Genomic DNA, 16,312 nt, shown 5'->3' on the forward strand with positions numbered 1-16,312 from the left:
GTAGATCACGATTCGTTGCGAAAAAGTTGCGCACATTGAGGCCGTGCTTACGCTATGAAAAGGACTATTTGACCACATAGGATTAACCAAAGAGTTCATGGTGGATGCTATTGACTAGCTGCTTTCTCTTTGAGGGTCGCAGGTTCGAATCCCCGTCACACCAAACTTGTTTTTCCTTTCAGCCGTAGGGACATTATAATGTTACGATCAATCCCACTATTCGTTGGTAAAAGAGTGGCCCAAAAATTAGCGGTGGGTGGTGATGACTAGTTGCCTTTCCTCTAGTCTTACGGCCCGGCATGGCCAGGTGGGTTAAGGCGTTCGACTCGTAATCTGAGGGTTGCGGGTTCGAATCCCTGTCGCACCAAACATGCTCACCCTTTCAGCCGTGGGGACATTATAATGTTACGATCAATCCCACTATTCGTTGGTAAAGAGTGGCCCAAAATTAGCGGTGGGTGGTGATGACTAGTTGCCTTTCCTCTAGTCTTACGGCCCGGCATGGCCAGGTGGGTTAAGGCGTTCGACTCGTAATCTGAGGGTTGCGGGTTCGAATCCCTGTCGCACCAAACATGCTCACCCTTTCAGCCGTGGGGGCGTTATAATGTTACAGTCAATCCCTCTATTCGTTGGTAAAAGAGTAGCTCAAGAGTTGGTGATGGGTGGTGATGATTAGCTGCCTTCCCTCTAGTCTTACACTGCTAAATTAGGGACGGCTAACGCAGATTGCCCTCGTGTAGCTTTGCGCGAAATTCAAAACAAACAAATCTAGTTAACTAGTTCGAAATTAGGAATGGCTGTGCTCAAAACAAAAGATCTAAACACCTATAAATCACACTAGCTTTCGGCCAGTTTACTGTCCCTTCTCAGAAACATAGTAAAACGTGAAAATTTAAATAAAATACAATTACTTAGATTGCGCTTTGCTGATTCTTTCATTTCGGCTTCTTTGTAATAATTAGAAGAGATTCTTTCACCAGTAACATAGTTTTGTTTCGGTTTTACTGATAATTTGAACATAGTGTGGGGTGGGAACACATAAAATTCACTCACTGCCTGTCTAAAAATACTTTAACTATGTTTAAACCTAAGATTAAAGTGATCTTTAAAATGACCTTCAGTTTACTGACAGCCGAGCCGATTTAAGTGCCCCCACACGTTGGGTAGCAAAATTCGTTAATGACACGTGACTGTTAAAAAAATCCCAATTCGACCTTTCAACTGTAGAATTCTGCTGCTTAATAGGAAAACACGTGAAATAAGCTAATTTAAATTTGACTTAATGGCATTTAATTTTTTATTCAAGATTCTTGAGTGTGACCGGAAGTCTATGGATTCACAACACTAAAATCACGGGTTCGATTCCCCTCGGTGGACTCAGCAGATAGCCCGATGTGGTTTTGCTATAAAAAATTCACACTGTAGAAGAGAGATCAGTACTTGAAATCATTCAATGTTCAGTGACCCAGACGGATGTAGTTTTTGAACGTTTGTATTGATGGTAGAATGTCTAACGTTGTTCAGAAAGGAGTTTTAAAACTAATTTTAACCTGAGTAATCTTTGCTGTTAAAGTTCGCAGAAATTAATGATTCGGTGTGCAAGGGAATGTAAGACGTTTCACTAGGCTTTGTTTGAAATGAATTGAAACAAAACTCTAAACTTAATGTACAGTTTGGCATGGGTGAGATACTGGTAACAAACAACATGAAAACAACCTTGTTTGTTGCAAACGTGTCAAGAAAAGACAAAACAGAATAAAGTTGGCGTTCACGATTGAACTTAATGTTAACATGTTTAGAAGTCAAATATTCTATAAATTTCGCGAATTGATCAACACTTTTGAGTATTACAAATATATAACCAACACAGCAATTGTACGTAAGCGGTTTGAACTCAGTAAGGCAATCCATCAGCCAAATATTTTCAATAAAAGATTAGCCACTATATACGCTAAGCTAGCCACCGTACTGGCTCCACTAATCTCCTCACCATTAAACTGAAATATAGTGATATTCGTGGCAAATTCCGTTAGTTGTCTGAAAACGTATCTCAGAACGGCTGGTATGGGTATTAACACTTTTATTGATAAGGAAAGAACAACGTTTCGACCTTTCTTGGTCATTTCCAGGTTTAAAAAGAGAGTTTGCAAGTGACCGTTGCCGGACACATGTCTTAGGGATGAGAGTATATACGGAAACGGGATTGTAGGGGGCGTTGCAGTTGGATGTTAGGTTATTAATTAGCCTAGGTATAAAGGTGTTCCTTTATATATTGGCTTAATTTTGGTTTTAGTTGCTATATAATTAAGGCTTCTTTGATTTTGCGCTTGTTTGTATTTGTTTTCCTACTTAGTATCTGGGTGATTTCTATGATTATGTTGTGTTTATTTGGCTTGCAGTGTTCAAAAATGTGTGAAGGTGTTGTTTTGTTTTTTGAATCTAGTTTCCATTTTTCTACTTGTTTCTCCAATATAGAAATCATGACAGCTGTTGCATTGCACTTTATAAATTATGTTGGTGTTGTGTTTGTCAGTGTATGGCCAAGCGTGTTAAGGCGTGCGACTCGTAATCTGAGGGTCGCGGGTTCGCATCCCCGTCGCGCCAAACATGCTCGCCCTTTCAACCGTAGGGGCGTTATAATGTTACAGTCAATCCCACTATTCATTGGTAAAAGAGTAGCCCAAGAGTTGGCGGTGGGTGGTGATGACTAGCTGCCTTCCCTCTAGTCTTACACTGTTAAATTAGGGACGGCTAACAGAGATAGCCCTCGAGTAGCTTTGTGCGAAATTCAAAAACAAACAAAACTTGTCAGTGTAGTTTTTTCATAGTACGGACCTTAGTTTTGTACCTAGTTTTTGAATAAATTTGGTGTTTACTGTAATGTTGTGTTTTGTTATAAGTTTTTCTCCAAATATTGGTTATTTTTTCGCTGATATCAGGAATATATGGTATACAGCAGGATAAGGCTTTGTAGTTTGTTGTATCTTGGGATTTATTGTTGTTTGTTTGGTGTTGGTCTAGGTGTGTGCGTATAATTTTTTCATCAGTTTTTTAGGAAATTTGTTGATGTTGATGAAGTATTGTTTTATTTTATTAATTTCATTGTTACTTTTTTCGGGTGAACATAGTTTTGTGGCTGTGTTTATTTAGTTTCTTAATATGTTGAGTTTTTTGGGGTTTTTGCATCTGCTGAGTCCGAGGGAATGTATAATTCAGTGATTTTTCTGTGGATTTATGTTTTGAATTGCATATCAATTCTAGTGATCTTAAGGTTAAGAAACGCTATTTGGTTAGGGTTTGTTTTTTTTCCTGTTCACAGGTGACCTTAATTTGGGGGTGTATCGAGTTAACGTGATTGAAAAATCTGGGTATGTGTTCTGTAGATATGAATCCAGCAATTGTAACATCAACGTATCCGTACCACTGTAATGGTGGGTGTAAGGCTGAATTGATCGCTTGATATTCATTCGATCTGTATCATAAAATGTTGGGTAGAACTGGTGGTACGGGATTTCCCATACTTAGACCACTTATTTGTTTGTAGGTAGTTTTGTTCTCTGCTTATCAATAAAAGTGTTAATACCATACCAGCCGTTCTGAGATATATTTTATTTCAATGGGTTTCTCGCCATCAAGAGTTGTCTGAAAGATTGCTCACGTAATCCGTTAACACATTCTTGTCTTTAGAAACAGAGTTAATACAAAGGTTAAAGTTTTATCTAGGAAAAGGTTAGTGAGCATATATTCAGATTCTAAACTGGCTAAATACATATCTTAATCAAACCAAAAGTTTCTAACGTTTCCAAAAACAAACATGTATTTCACTGTGCAACTGAAAAAGTAAAATTAGTTAAAATTAAACACAAAAAGTTGTACAGTTTATAATTAAAACAACTTATTTTAAAAACAATAGATCTAATAGGACATTCAGATTTGTGAACCATATGTAGCCCCTAAAGTAGGTCTATGTGAAAATGATTGGTCTTATGTGTATTATTCTCTATTCTAGATAAACATGTCGTTTCCTTTTCTGGCGGGTTCGAATCTCCATCGCGACAAACATGCTCGCCCTTTCAGCCGTGGGGACGTTATAATGTTACGGTCGATCCCACTATTCGTTGGTAAAAGAGTAGCCCAAGAGTTGGCGGTGGGTGGTGATGACTAACTGCTTTCCCTCTAATCTTATACTGCTAAATTACGGACGGCTGGCGCAGATAACCCTCCTGTAGCTTTGCGGGAAATTCCAAACAAACCAAACCTTTTTGTGGTTTAGTAATGGAGTGTTACAGTTGGATTTAATTAAACATGTTTATGACTATCTATTCTTTGGTATTTGTACAAATTAAGCTCTCTTGATCTTCCTGAAATACTTCATATATTTTGTCACATTGTTTCTGCACCACTGGAAGAGGAAGTGCTTTCGGTTTATTCCCTAATTTTGGACGTAATGATAAAATACATTTTTGAGTCAAAGAGATTATTTTGCATTGTTCTCAGAGTATTAAAGGTAGTACTGCACACTAACATTTTCAATAAGATCGTGTATAAAACGCCAAATACTTTTGCGATGAAGATTAAACAAAAAAGGAGCGAAAACAAGGAAATTTAAAGTTTTGCCTTATTAATTGGAAAAGCGATTCATTTAGAGCTTTATATTACAGATTATTATTAATTCAAAGCTTTGATGTGCGAACTGTTCATCTTGTTGTAGCTTTAAATGTTTTGCCATATTTTCGTCTTTCTACAATGGACTACTGTCTGTGACGAATATCTTCGTTAGATGCGATAGTTTGTTTTGGATTAGGGTTAACATACATCGCTCTATAATATCCAGTGCCTAATTTTGTAAATATAATCTGAACGTAAACTGAAATAAACTCTTCTTTAGGACTCCTGAAATAATTTAGAGATTTTATCTCCGACATTTTAAAGCTTATGTAACTATAGCACTTGTTCAAAGTTTCGGATCCATATGTTCTGCCAGTTTCACAGTTCTTGAACTTCTTGAAGTATTTTATATTTTAGTTGCGTTACGTAAGTTCTGTGTAAAATAACGTAATATGTTACTGCATCTCATCTCTAGGTTGACGCCACTAGTATAGGAGAGGAATCTCAACGAATTAACACAGGAACGGGCTGCTATAAAAACTATGATCGTAGCATGCACGGAGGGCTTCTTAGTCGTCGCAAGAACTCGCAAATTCAGTCCCTACCCCTCGAGGTTATGAACCCCACACCTAATAACCTGCTAGATTTCTCAACCACCAAAGGTGATGGGGCTCCAGCGGGAGCCACTCGTGAAATCCCCGAGGGCTCAGTGCTAAATCCTCTCAGCACTACTGCTAGCAAATACCAGCCTGAGTATTCATCGCCGGTAAGTTCAGTATGATGTCTCCTTATGAGGTTATGGTTTCGAAATAATAATATCTCAATTAGACGTTGTAAACGTACCAAAAATATCAAAGTGTCATTGTATCTTTAGTTTGGTTTCTTTGTTTTTGAATTTCGCGCAAAGCTACACGAGGGTTATCTGCGCTGGCCGTCCCTAATTTAGCAGTGTAAGACTAGAGGGAAAGCAGCTGGTCGTCATCACCCACCGCCAATTCTTGGGTCACTCTTTTACTAACCAATATTGGGACTGACCGTAGCGTGATAATTCCCCCATGGCTGAAAGGGGGAACATGTTCGATGTGACAGGGATTTGAACCAGCGACCTTCAGATCTCGAGTCGAGCGCCTTAACCACCTGGTTTTGCTGGGCCGCCTTTAGTTTGGCTTGATTATTCTTAATTTCAAAGCTACACAATAGACTATCTCGGCACTGCCAACCACTGGTATCGAAAACCGAGTTTCAGCGTCGTAAGCCTATAGATTTACGGCTGAGTTGTTAACTAAGTTTAAATATTTTATTTTCAAGTACTAAATAAACAAACATTCGTTTCTTTTTTCATTCTTGTAAACGTGTTTCTTTTTTATTTGTTTTGTTTATTTTATTTGTGGCCTCTTGATGAAACAAGTAATGTAAAAAACATACTTCATCATCTAGATGTTTTGCAGATTAATAGATTTTTTTCCTGAAATGAAGAAAGAATAACACACAACCATATAGTTCAATATATACAATTCAAGTAGTGAAAAACATTCAATACTTTTTTAAAGGTTTATTAATTTTCGTTCCGATCTGTTGTCTCTCAGTTCTATTTGTATTTGGTATTCTCAATCTATAGGTCTCTTAACAGAGACATTGTTTGTTCTATAACAGTTCATGATTTCATTGAAGTATTTTACGTATGTTCTGTGTTTAATAACTTTTCATGATACTAGTTGTCACGTTTCATTCAAGGTTGTAACGGTCTAAAATGAACTATCCCTAATTTTGAACAAGTGTTCAAAGTGGCCAGTGGTACGTTACTGCAAACGCTTTGTCAAGATTAGAAGTGAATAATGGGAATGGCTGTCATTCTTATAATTCATTCATATCTAATTGCTTATTCTAAATACAATGGGCTATATGCGATCTTTCGATCGTTGGTAGTTGAACATCGAATTTTTAACATTTTAAGTCCAAAAAGTTACCACAGACTCACCAATGGACTTAGATCTGACGGTGCGAAGCATATTCAACTCTAAGCAACGTCTAGCCCTGTAACTCTTAAATCCACATCTATTTTAACAGTTGTTATTATTATTTGACTACAATCTGCTACGAGTCTAAGACTTTTTAAAATAATTTGAGTTTTTCTTTCTGGAAGATTATTGATTACTTTGCTCCATAAATAGAAGATTGCAGTACAAGATAAACTGTAAAATATTGAGTTTGTTTCTCGAATGAATAAAGGGTATTGACACATAATCATTTCTGAACCTTTATGTCATTTATAATATCAAATGTGCGTGTTTTAAAATGCGTTAATGTTTCCACGTGACAGACACCCAAGATTTTGCAGAACATAATTTTTCAAGTCATTCCGGATCGTTTATTTATTGGCTAACACTTGTACCGAAATCTGATCGGACAAAAAGCAGGCGATTGTCGTACCCTTTGTAAAAACCTGATCCACGGCTGGCCTCAAAGCAAATATCGACATACTATCACCATTCTGTAAGTGTATTGATTTTGTATTTATAAAGCAATGTTTATACATGAAAAGAAAAAAATGGTTTGTAAGTGAAAACTGCATATGTTTTGTAATTTTGGGAAATGATCTCGATGTCAATGTAGATGAAATGTCTAACGATATTTCTGAAAACTCTTTGGATTTCGTGACGCCAAAGAAGTGGTACAGGTCATCCAAAATCTCAGGTGTGAAAGAACGCGTTGTTGTAGTACTCCAATGGAACAACGTAATCAGTCCTTCCTTCTTTGAGAATGGCATATATTCAATTCAGTAGTTATTCGTTAGTTAACCTAGAGTGACATCAAACTTTCTAAATAAATAAGCTCGGAAGACATCAAGTTTCTGTTCCCTTGACAAGAACAGTCGACTGCTAGCATTCTGCATGACTGTATTGAAGATTTTTTGCACCACGTTATTCCTAGATGGCCTTATGAACGTGATTGGAAACGACATTCTAAAGAAATATAATGATATAAAACTATTTTAATTTGCCAAAGATTTGTAACAATTTCTGCCAAAGAAATGTGTTCAGAGAAAAGTTGTACTTGCACTGCTTGTCAGTCGATGGCATTCAAAGAAGTTAAAAGAGATTGAAGCTTGTAGAACAAGCTTTTGAACAGTTTGATTCTTCGATTGAAGTCTAGGTTTCAACTAGAACCTACAGTATGATCTATCCAGCATTACTTTAAGCGAGCTGCACTGAAAGCAGTAGAGTACCATTGATCAAGATGATGAGAATTATTCCACTGATGCCAAGGTGAAGGACTGGGTACCTACTCTGAAAACAAAGAACACACAAACTATGCTTGATTTTAACCAAGAAGCCAGGTAGGTGAGTCGACAGCACAATACCACACGACAGAGAAAACTAAATTCAATATAATTTTACCAGCGTTATGTTTAATGTTTACTATTGTGTACTATGGAAGTCAAAAACCTGTGATAGTATCACTAAATCAGCGAAATTTCAACTTGGAAATGCAAAAAAATAGAGTTTTAGCTCATTTCAGAATGATGTTATATATTAATGTCTGCCATACAGCCCAAATCCTGGGTACCTGACCCGTGGAAGCATTGTTAAAAATAATATCATAATCGCATGCTTACTCTAACTTCCATAATCACGTTTGTTTGTTACACGAGAGCAGATAGCCCAGACCAGGAGGAAGGCAGCTAGTCATCACCAACAACCTCCAATGCTTGGGCTACTCTTTTACAAAGAATAATGGGATTCATCATCACATTATAGCGCCACCACGGCTGAGGGGGCGAGCATGTTTGGTGGGACTGGAATTCAAATCCTCGACTCTCAGATTGTGAGTCAAACGCCCTAACCATCTGGCCATGCCGGGCCCCTTCATAACGATCGAATATTAGAAGATATCCCTATATCTCAGAATGACTGGTATGAGTATTAACACTGTTATTGATAAGCAAAGCAGAACATTTCAACCTTCCTAGGTCATCTTTAGGTCGAAACGTTGCTCTCTTGTTATCAATAAAAGTGTCAATACCCATACCAGCTGTTCTGAGATAAATTTTTATTCAAAATAGGTTTCTCGTCATCAAGGAGAAGATATTCATATTCTTTATGTTTACAGGAGATTTAAGTTTTATGAAATAATATTAATCATGAAATTTAGTTAGAGTCATGATTCGTTAGTCTTCAATGTTTAACTTCAAAGAAAGTTTACTTGCTAGTTTTTAAAAGAAAAAGTTATTTTAAATATTTTACAGTTCCAAGATGGCGTTCATTTAGCAACTTAGGAAAATACTCGTTACTGATCGCAGTTTTGTATGAAAATCGAGAACATTAAAACTGTGATGTTGAAACTAATTACACCCAAAGCTGCTTGAAGATAATGTATATGATAAATGTCATTACGCGCCATGCCACAAGGGTGCTGTATTTGTTTGTTGAATTTTCGCGAGAATCTATTCCAAGGTTATCTGTGCTAGCCGTTCTTAATTTTGAAGTAACAGACTAGAAGGACGATCACTAGTCAATATAAAAGCTTCCACTACCAACTCTTTATCAACGAATAGTGGGATTGATAATAACATTATAATGTTCTCACACCTTAAAGAGCAGGTATGTTCCATGAAGGGTTTCTATTCTGTATCCCTCAAATTGTGAGTCAACCACACTAACCATCAGGCCAGGCCTCACATTATTCTATTCTTTTCAGGTTTCGTGAGTCAAGAAATTTTGAATTATATTCATAAAACTACCATATGTTACTTTGTTTGAAATTTTTGACAACATAAGATATGAAAACTAAAATAAAACTGTTTGTTGTTGTTTTTTTCAAAATGTTACACGGGTCGCAACAAACTAATGCCGCTATGATAAAACAAAATGGTGTATAATTTTACTGATGTTATATTCTAATTAAAAGCTTTTTTTTTTTAAGAGTTACAGATGACTTACCTCGTTGAATACCAAAACAAACTTCCTAGGGCAATATTACATGAATTATTTAGTTATTTTGCTGTTTTTTGCAACACTGTTAAAATATTTTTCGTAGAAAATTAATTAAGCGCTTGTCATACAACCTTTAAACTTCCGATACAGTTTAGTTGTTTGTCGTTAAACACAAAGCTACACAATGAGCAATTTGTGCTGTGCCCACCGCGGGTATCAAAATCCGATCTTCAGCGTTATAAACCCTCAGACTTACCGCTGAAAATCCGAAAAGCTACTGATAAGAAAGTATGTAAAGTCGAGTCGATTTTCATTCGAATTTTTGCAGAATTTTTAACCTTAAAGGCTGTAGTAAATATACTTGTTCACAAAGTATACATACATTAAAGGTTATAGTAAGTATACTTGTTCACAAAGTGTACATACATTTTAGGTTATAGTAAGTATACTTGTTCACAAAGTGTACATACATTTTAGGTTATAGTAAGTATACTTGTTCACAAAGTGTACATACATATTTGGATTAATTAAAACTACACCTGAGAATCGTAAGTTGGTGTTTCAGATAGTATACAAACAAACATTTTATTCCCCAGATGGTAGATACAGTATTAATGAAGTTAGAAAATTCAACAAGTACGTTTGTGTGGTTGCCTAAAAGAATACACATCTGTTGCACTACAAAATTGCTTTAAAACAATAAGTATTTACTTGGAAACTTTAAAGTAACAATTAGCAAGCCTATGTTTTTCAGCCATTAAGAGAGCCGAATAATAACGAATGCATCGAATGAAAGAGACGAAATCTGAACATATTTGAAAATTACCTGCATTTCTTGTGTAATTTATTCCGTTAGTTCCACATGGCTGGCGGGACGGTATGCGTGCGCGATATTCGACATTCCGATCCAGTGATTACTGGCAGCCTTAAAAGTCGTTTTCGTTTGACGTAGATTTCAGATAGTAACAATTAAAATGACTGCTCATCTAAAACCGTTCCTCTAATTGCTTGTGAATTTACCTTCGATCTTTGAAGTTCACTTGAATTCGTATTCTAAACATCATGAAAATAGGTTCAGCCAGTTCCAACCAACACTTGTGACGTCAAGCCAATAGATGGACAACTCTGCTTTGTATGTAAATATGTGTAGGCTATATATGGTATGCCCTATGATTTGTAAGGACATTTGACTGGATAGCATTAATGCTTCTTCGACAACCCATTCCATTTATTAGTTTCAGGGATAGCAATTAACAAAAATCCTATTAGTTTTGTCTTATCTCCTTTATGTAACCAACATATCAGCTGCTGCCCTCGCTTATTCTAAAATAAAAACAGTTTTGTAAATATGTAGCAGTACGAAAATAGAACAAACATAGTTCATTTTGTGAAAATTATTCAATAAACAATAAGATGCATAATTACAGTCGTTTATCCATCTGAATTTTACAGCTGTGATGTTATATTTATTTAGTCTTCGAGGCGTACGAAATGTTGGATGTAACTGGCAACCGGATCCACACATTAAAATACACTATAATATGGAGGTAAAAACATATGGTAACATACCCACCTAGTAACCAGTTATCGAGATGTAGGTAGCTAGCGTCAGCTGGTTCTCAAGAAACTATCATAAAAAAAAAAACAACTGAGTAGAATGAAAGAATCTTCGTTAGATCACCACCGAGTCAAAACGATGGTTCACCCATAGATAAAACTATATGTGTAGGTGTTAAAACACGGAGTGTATTTCAAAACAATTGATACAAAACAAAAAAGTTTTTAATAGTATAGAGATATTTCAATTGGTTAATTATTAAAGATATCTTTCGTTTCAGTTGGGATGTTATTACTGGTTATTATTGTTCTAAATATTCAAAAATTGATGGTTCCAGTACAGGTATTCTTTTAAATAGTACGTAATTTTAGTACTTGTCTGCCTAGTACGTCTGCAGAACAGAATAACGAAAATAACGTTTAGTGAAAGGAAAATAATTGACATATTTAAGGGTCGAATGTAGCCTGGTGATAACGTACCTGCACTGCGAATTCGATGGTCCATCGCTCGTTCCCCGTGTCTCAGAAAATCACTCCACAGGTTGGTACGCTATAAAAGTGACTGTCAAATCTTACTATTTAGTCATACATGGAAATAAACATTGTTTGATATCTGCCTTTCTTTTAGTCTATCAGATAAAAATGCCTCCCACTTTTACAGTGGTAAGTCTACCGATTTACAAAGCTGAAATCAGGTGTTCGATTCCCCTCACTAGGCTCAGCAGATAGTCCGATGTGACTTTGCTATAAGAAAACAACAAACACATAAAAACACAAGTATGGCTATGAGCAGATAATCTCAGTGTAGCTTTGTGCTAAAAATCTAAAATGAACAAGTAACCCACATGTTAATCCGAGGACAACGCTTGCTAAATAACGCCAGCGATTATGACAGTTATTTATTTTAAACCAGAACTTCTAAACAAAAATATTAAAATTACTAGTATAGTGCACAGGTGTTGAGGTTTTTATTTTGCTTTCAGATAAATTGTAAACAAAATTATCTTTAGACCTCTTAAAATCAACTAACAATGTTTCTGATCATGTATTTAACTATACATATAGAAGACAGACGACCGATAAATAAGCAACAGAATGAATAGGTACTTTAACCCTTAGAATCATAAAGTGACACATGTCTAGAAAAGATCACAGACAATCGTTTTTTGTTATTATTATTTCATTTTGTAGCTGATCTTTCAAAGTTATAAAAAACAGTAATAATTCATCTGGCAAAATATAGATTTCTAATAGGAAAAAAACAGACAAAAAATAAACAAACCCTTCACTGATTTTGTTGACCCTAACCTTAGCTAATTCGTTATCCACTTATTGGCAAGGAGAAAAACAATTAAGAAGTAAATTGTGTTGATAGCCTTTAACCACAGGTATTCTGATGTCAGAAGCGACACCTGAAGTTTGAAGGATCGAATCTGAATATATCATACTTCTTAGTTTTCTTTCTGACACTAAATCGCATTTTTGTAGCGGTGTGGCGCTGAAAGAAAACCGTAAACCCTGTATACGATGGAAGCTGTGTATTCGGTTGTTATTCCTGTGCTGAAACACGTTAATGAAACCAACAGATATGCAGCACCCCTGTACTCCAAGCCAGGAGTCTCTGCTCCAACACTCCAGTTTCCTCGTATTTGCACTGAACGTCTAACCTGTCGTGTTCCAGCAGTAATTGCATTCACATGTTTAGTTCAGGTGACAATAGAAAATTCAAAATGTTCTAAGCATACTGAAGACAAATGTGTACTAACCGTCCCTAATTTTGAAGTGATAAACTAGAGAGTAGCTAGTCAAAACCACCCACCACTTACTCTTGGGCTACGCTTTTACCAACGAATAGTAGGATTAACCGTAACTTCATAATGCTCCAACGGCTGAAAGAGCAAGTATGGTCGATTCAGAGAGTCGCGGTCCTTATCCACTTAGTTATGTCAGCAGTGGTGAGAGTGTATTTAAATTAATACAGTTTGTCTCTCTCCCACCTACCTATACACGTGTTACCATAACATCTTAATACTAAGTTAATAGGGAAAAAAATGGCATAAGTTCACTTAAGTTTCACTTTAAAACATTTTTGGGGTTACAATTGAATCAAAAATAGAACCAAAATCACGCACATGCGCCTTACCTGACTAAGAGTAGTGCCTGAAGAGGGGTATATTTTACACAAGTGTAACATTACACCCAACAGTATCAGTAAAAACCGTTATGACAAGTCGAAACGTAAAATGATGTTGATAAAATAATCTGCTGTTCCAGGCATACACTGAAAAGTGGTTACGCTATCGAAACTGGAAAATCACATCCGGTTGTAAAACTTTTCAAAATAATTGTTTTCGTTCATTAACATTTGAATCATATTCCCAATCATTATGATGTCATCACTAGAGTTATTTAAAGAAAACAAAAGGAAATATTTTGTGAGCGAGGAAACTACAAAAGTAACGTTAATGTACTTTTATCATTCACTGGAGGTGGAACAAAACGTTCAGAGAAGGACGGAAAGAAGAAAACCAATAACTTCCACTACCTAAGTAAATGCTGTCCGTTATTGGATCTCTGGAAGAGAATTTACCGATAAGTAATTCTAACAGCAAATAAAGCAAAGAAAAACGTTCAGATGAAAACAAAATGTTCATCCCTAGCTGTACAAATAAGACGAGTTCTGTATGATGAACTTGCCGTTAATAAAATATTCTGACATATAGTTCATTAATTAATGTCCGCTTTATAAATATTAAATACTGATTCAGAGTTTCCTCAGTCGTGTTAAGGAAACAGACAGTATTATACTTACATCAGCTTCGTGTTATTTAGTTATAACATTGATATGGTTTTAACATCTGAAAATTAAAGACTGAAAGATGGAATCTTATAAGATTTGATGTTAAAGGTACACTTAATATAATATTTTTTTACCCATTTTTAGTTAGTTATTATCAAACTAAAATAATTTATTATTAAACGTTTCAATGAAATCAATTTTTATAGAATTTTTCAAAATAAATTTCAATAGAATTTTTTCGACGTCATTGATTTCTGGTTTCTCAGATTCCAGGCTTTTCCATTTTCCAAGGAACTACTTATTATGATAATCATCCCAATATGCTACCGTCGATAGAAACTTCAATAGAATCATTCCTCCACGCTGCTGTCGTCTCTCTGCGTTTACGTTGTTTTTGTTCTTAAAGGAGTATTTAACAGAATATCTATTCCATTATCGTTTTTAGTTGTTTTCTTGAACGTGAGAATTAAAGGCTTACGTCAAGATATTTTGTATTATGGCGAATATAAACACTGCCGTCTGAGTTTGTGATATACTTTGTTTTGTAGTGTGTTGTTTTCTTTTCTTTTATAAACCTAACATACTTCCATTTATGAAATATTTGGTTTTAATAACGGCTTAATTCTGTAGATTATATTAGACAGTTGAACTCCTGATAGCTTGGACTGAGGCCTTACATGCCTCTGTATGTAACAGTTGTAATCAAACTGACACAAACAGGAGTTTAACACATTTTCGATCCTAATTTTTTTTACTTCAGACAATTATTGAAATATTCTATGTCTTTAGAAGTGAAATAATTACCAATACTGTTTCTCCAACAAAATTTGAACTTTATTATTATTTACCTAATATATCCTTTGGTCTTTCAAAAAAAAAGTCATTACAAAAACTAGTAGGGTAACAGCTCCCAAGTAGGAACAGTTACTCTGTGCATACACGTCTATACAGGCGTATACAGTCACACCTATAGAAAGTTGGCTCTAGAGAGAATTAGCAATAACTTCGACTATGTAACACGTAACACCACGTTTTAGAAGGATAGTGAAATGGCCTGTATTTCAGTATTTAGTTTCTGCTTACATTTGTGTAGCTTGAGCAAATCATTTTCTTGATACTCCGTATTTCGAAAATGATGTGCAATGCAGGGTATAATCCTTGTAACTTTGTCTGTATTTTTCCCTGAATGCCTGAGACGCTTGTTACTAGTTGGACCTGAATACTTTTTTTCCCCCCATACGATGTAAGTTATTAGTAGAGACAAGGTTAGACAAATTATATTAAAGATTAACCAACCAGTTATCTTGACAAAGTAATAACTTGTTCTAAAGTTTGAATGAAAATTTAGCACTAAAAGAAACATTCTTGTATCCAACATGCTAGAATCCACGATTAAGCTTCTTTCATATGACTGTTGTCCAACAGTCTATCCCCAATTTGCCCCTGAAGAAGAAAGGTCAACAGAAAGCGCTCGAGTCACAGGGTTTTATTCATTTTTATCAAAACTTTTTGAAATTAGTTGTTTTCCGAACATCATAAAAACCCAGTGATGTTTCTGATGAATAAAAAAACTCATCTATTTTGAGTATTTTTATCACTGAATACTAAAAACGGAAATCGAAATTCAGAGTATTCGAAACAATTGATATAATCTTACTATTTTTCTACCCAATATCACAAACGATAAATAATTGATAATGTAATTTAAAGAACAGTAGGTTCCTGGTACAATGAAATCCTGCCCGAATCAATATCGTTTGTTTGTTTTTTTCTCGGTGAGAGCATTCCTAATGTGATCTCATACACAATTTATAAGATCTTATGGTTATGTGTTAAACGTAGAGGGGAGATAAGTTAATCATATTATTCCAGATGTGGAATTCTTACATAAATAATATTAATTATATTGTTCTAGATTTTTGTGCAAGTTATTTCAATTCTATAGAATTTATACAATGATTTTTGAAATGTAACTTATGTTATTATTTTTGCCCAAAATATTGAGGGTTTTTTTCCCTAAGTTCTGCACACTATATTTTGATTTAGACATAGACTTCTTTGTAAATACAAATAATACGTTCTTTAACTTTCTAGAAAGACTTTTGACTTGCAAATATCTTCTTGTGTTACATACGAATATTAACTGTATCAGCTATTCTAGCTAAGCATTAGCTGATTATTATTTAACATTATAAAATAATAATTTATCCCGGCGTCATCAAATATACTTGAAATTCAATTGATATAAAGCTTATCTCTTAGCAAAATAATTTGAAACTGAATTTTTTTTTGTCTTTTCTGCGTGTACTTATATTGAAAATTAGATTCAAAACAAGTGAATTAATGTTCTGACGGCTTATTTCTGACATCTGAAATGATTACTGTAATTTGTTTTAACGGTTACTCTTAATGT

General features: G+C 35.2%; 1 protein-coding gene across 2 annotated transcripts in view; it reads left to right on the forward strand.

Annotated features, from left to right (window-relative positions):
- The window catches only part of LOC143255739 (potassium voltage-gated channel protein Shab-like), a 146,967-nt gene that overhangs the window by 103,530 nt on the left and 27,125 nt on the right, over positions 1-16,312 (forward strand). For both annotated transcript variants that reach the window (XM_076511894.1, XM_076511895.1), the window contains one exon: positions 5,084-5,374. In XM_076511894.1, the coding sequence (XP_076368009.1) occupies positions 5,084-5,374 (291 nt within the window). The remainder of the gene's footprint in view (positions 1-5,083; positions 5,375-16,312) is intronic.

The sequence above is a fragment of the Tachypleus tridentatus genome, chromosome 7 (assembly GCF_004210375.1).
Source record: "Tachypleus tridentatus isolate NWPU-2018 chromosome 7, ASM421037v1, whole genome shotgun sequence".
Classification (NCBI taxonomy): domain Eukaryota; kingdom Metazoa; phylum Arthropoda; class Merostomata; order Xiphosura; family Limulidae; genus Tachypleus; species Tachypleus tridentatus.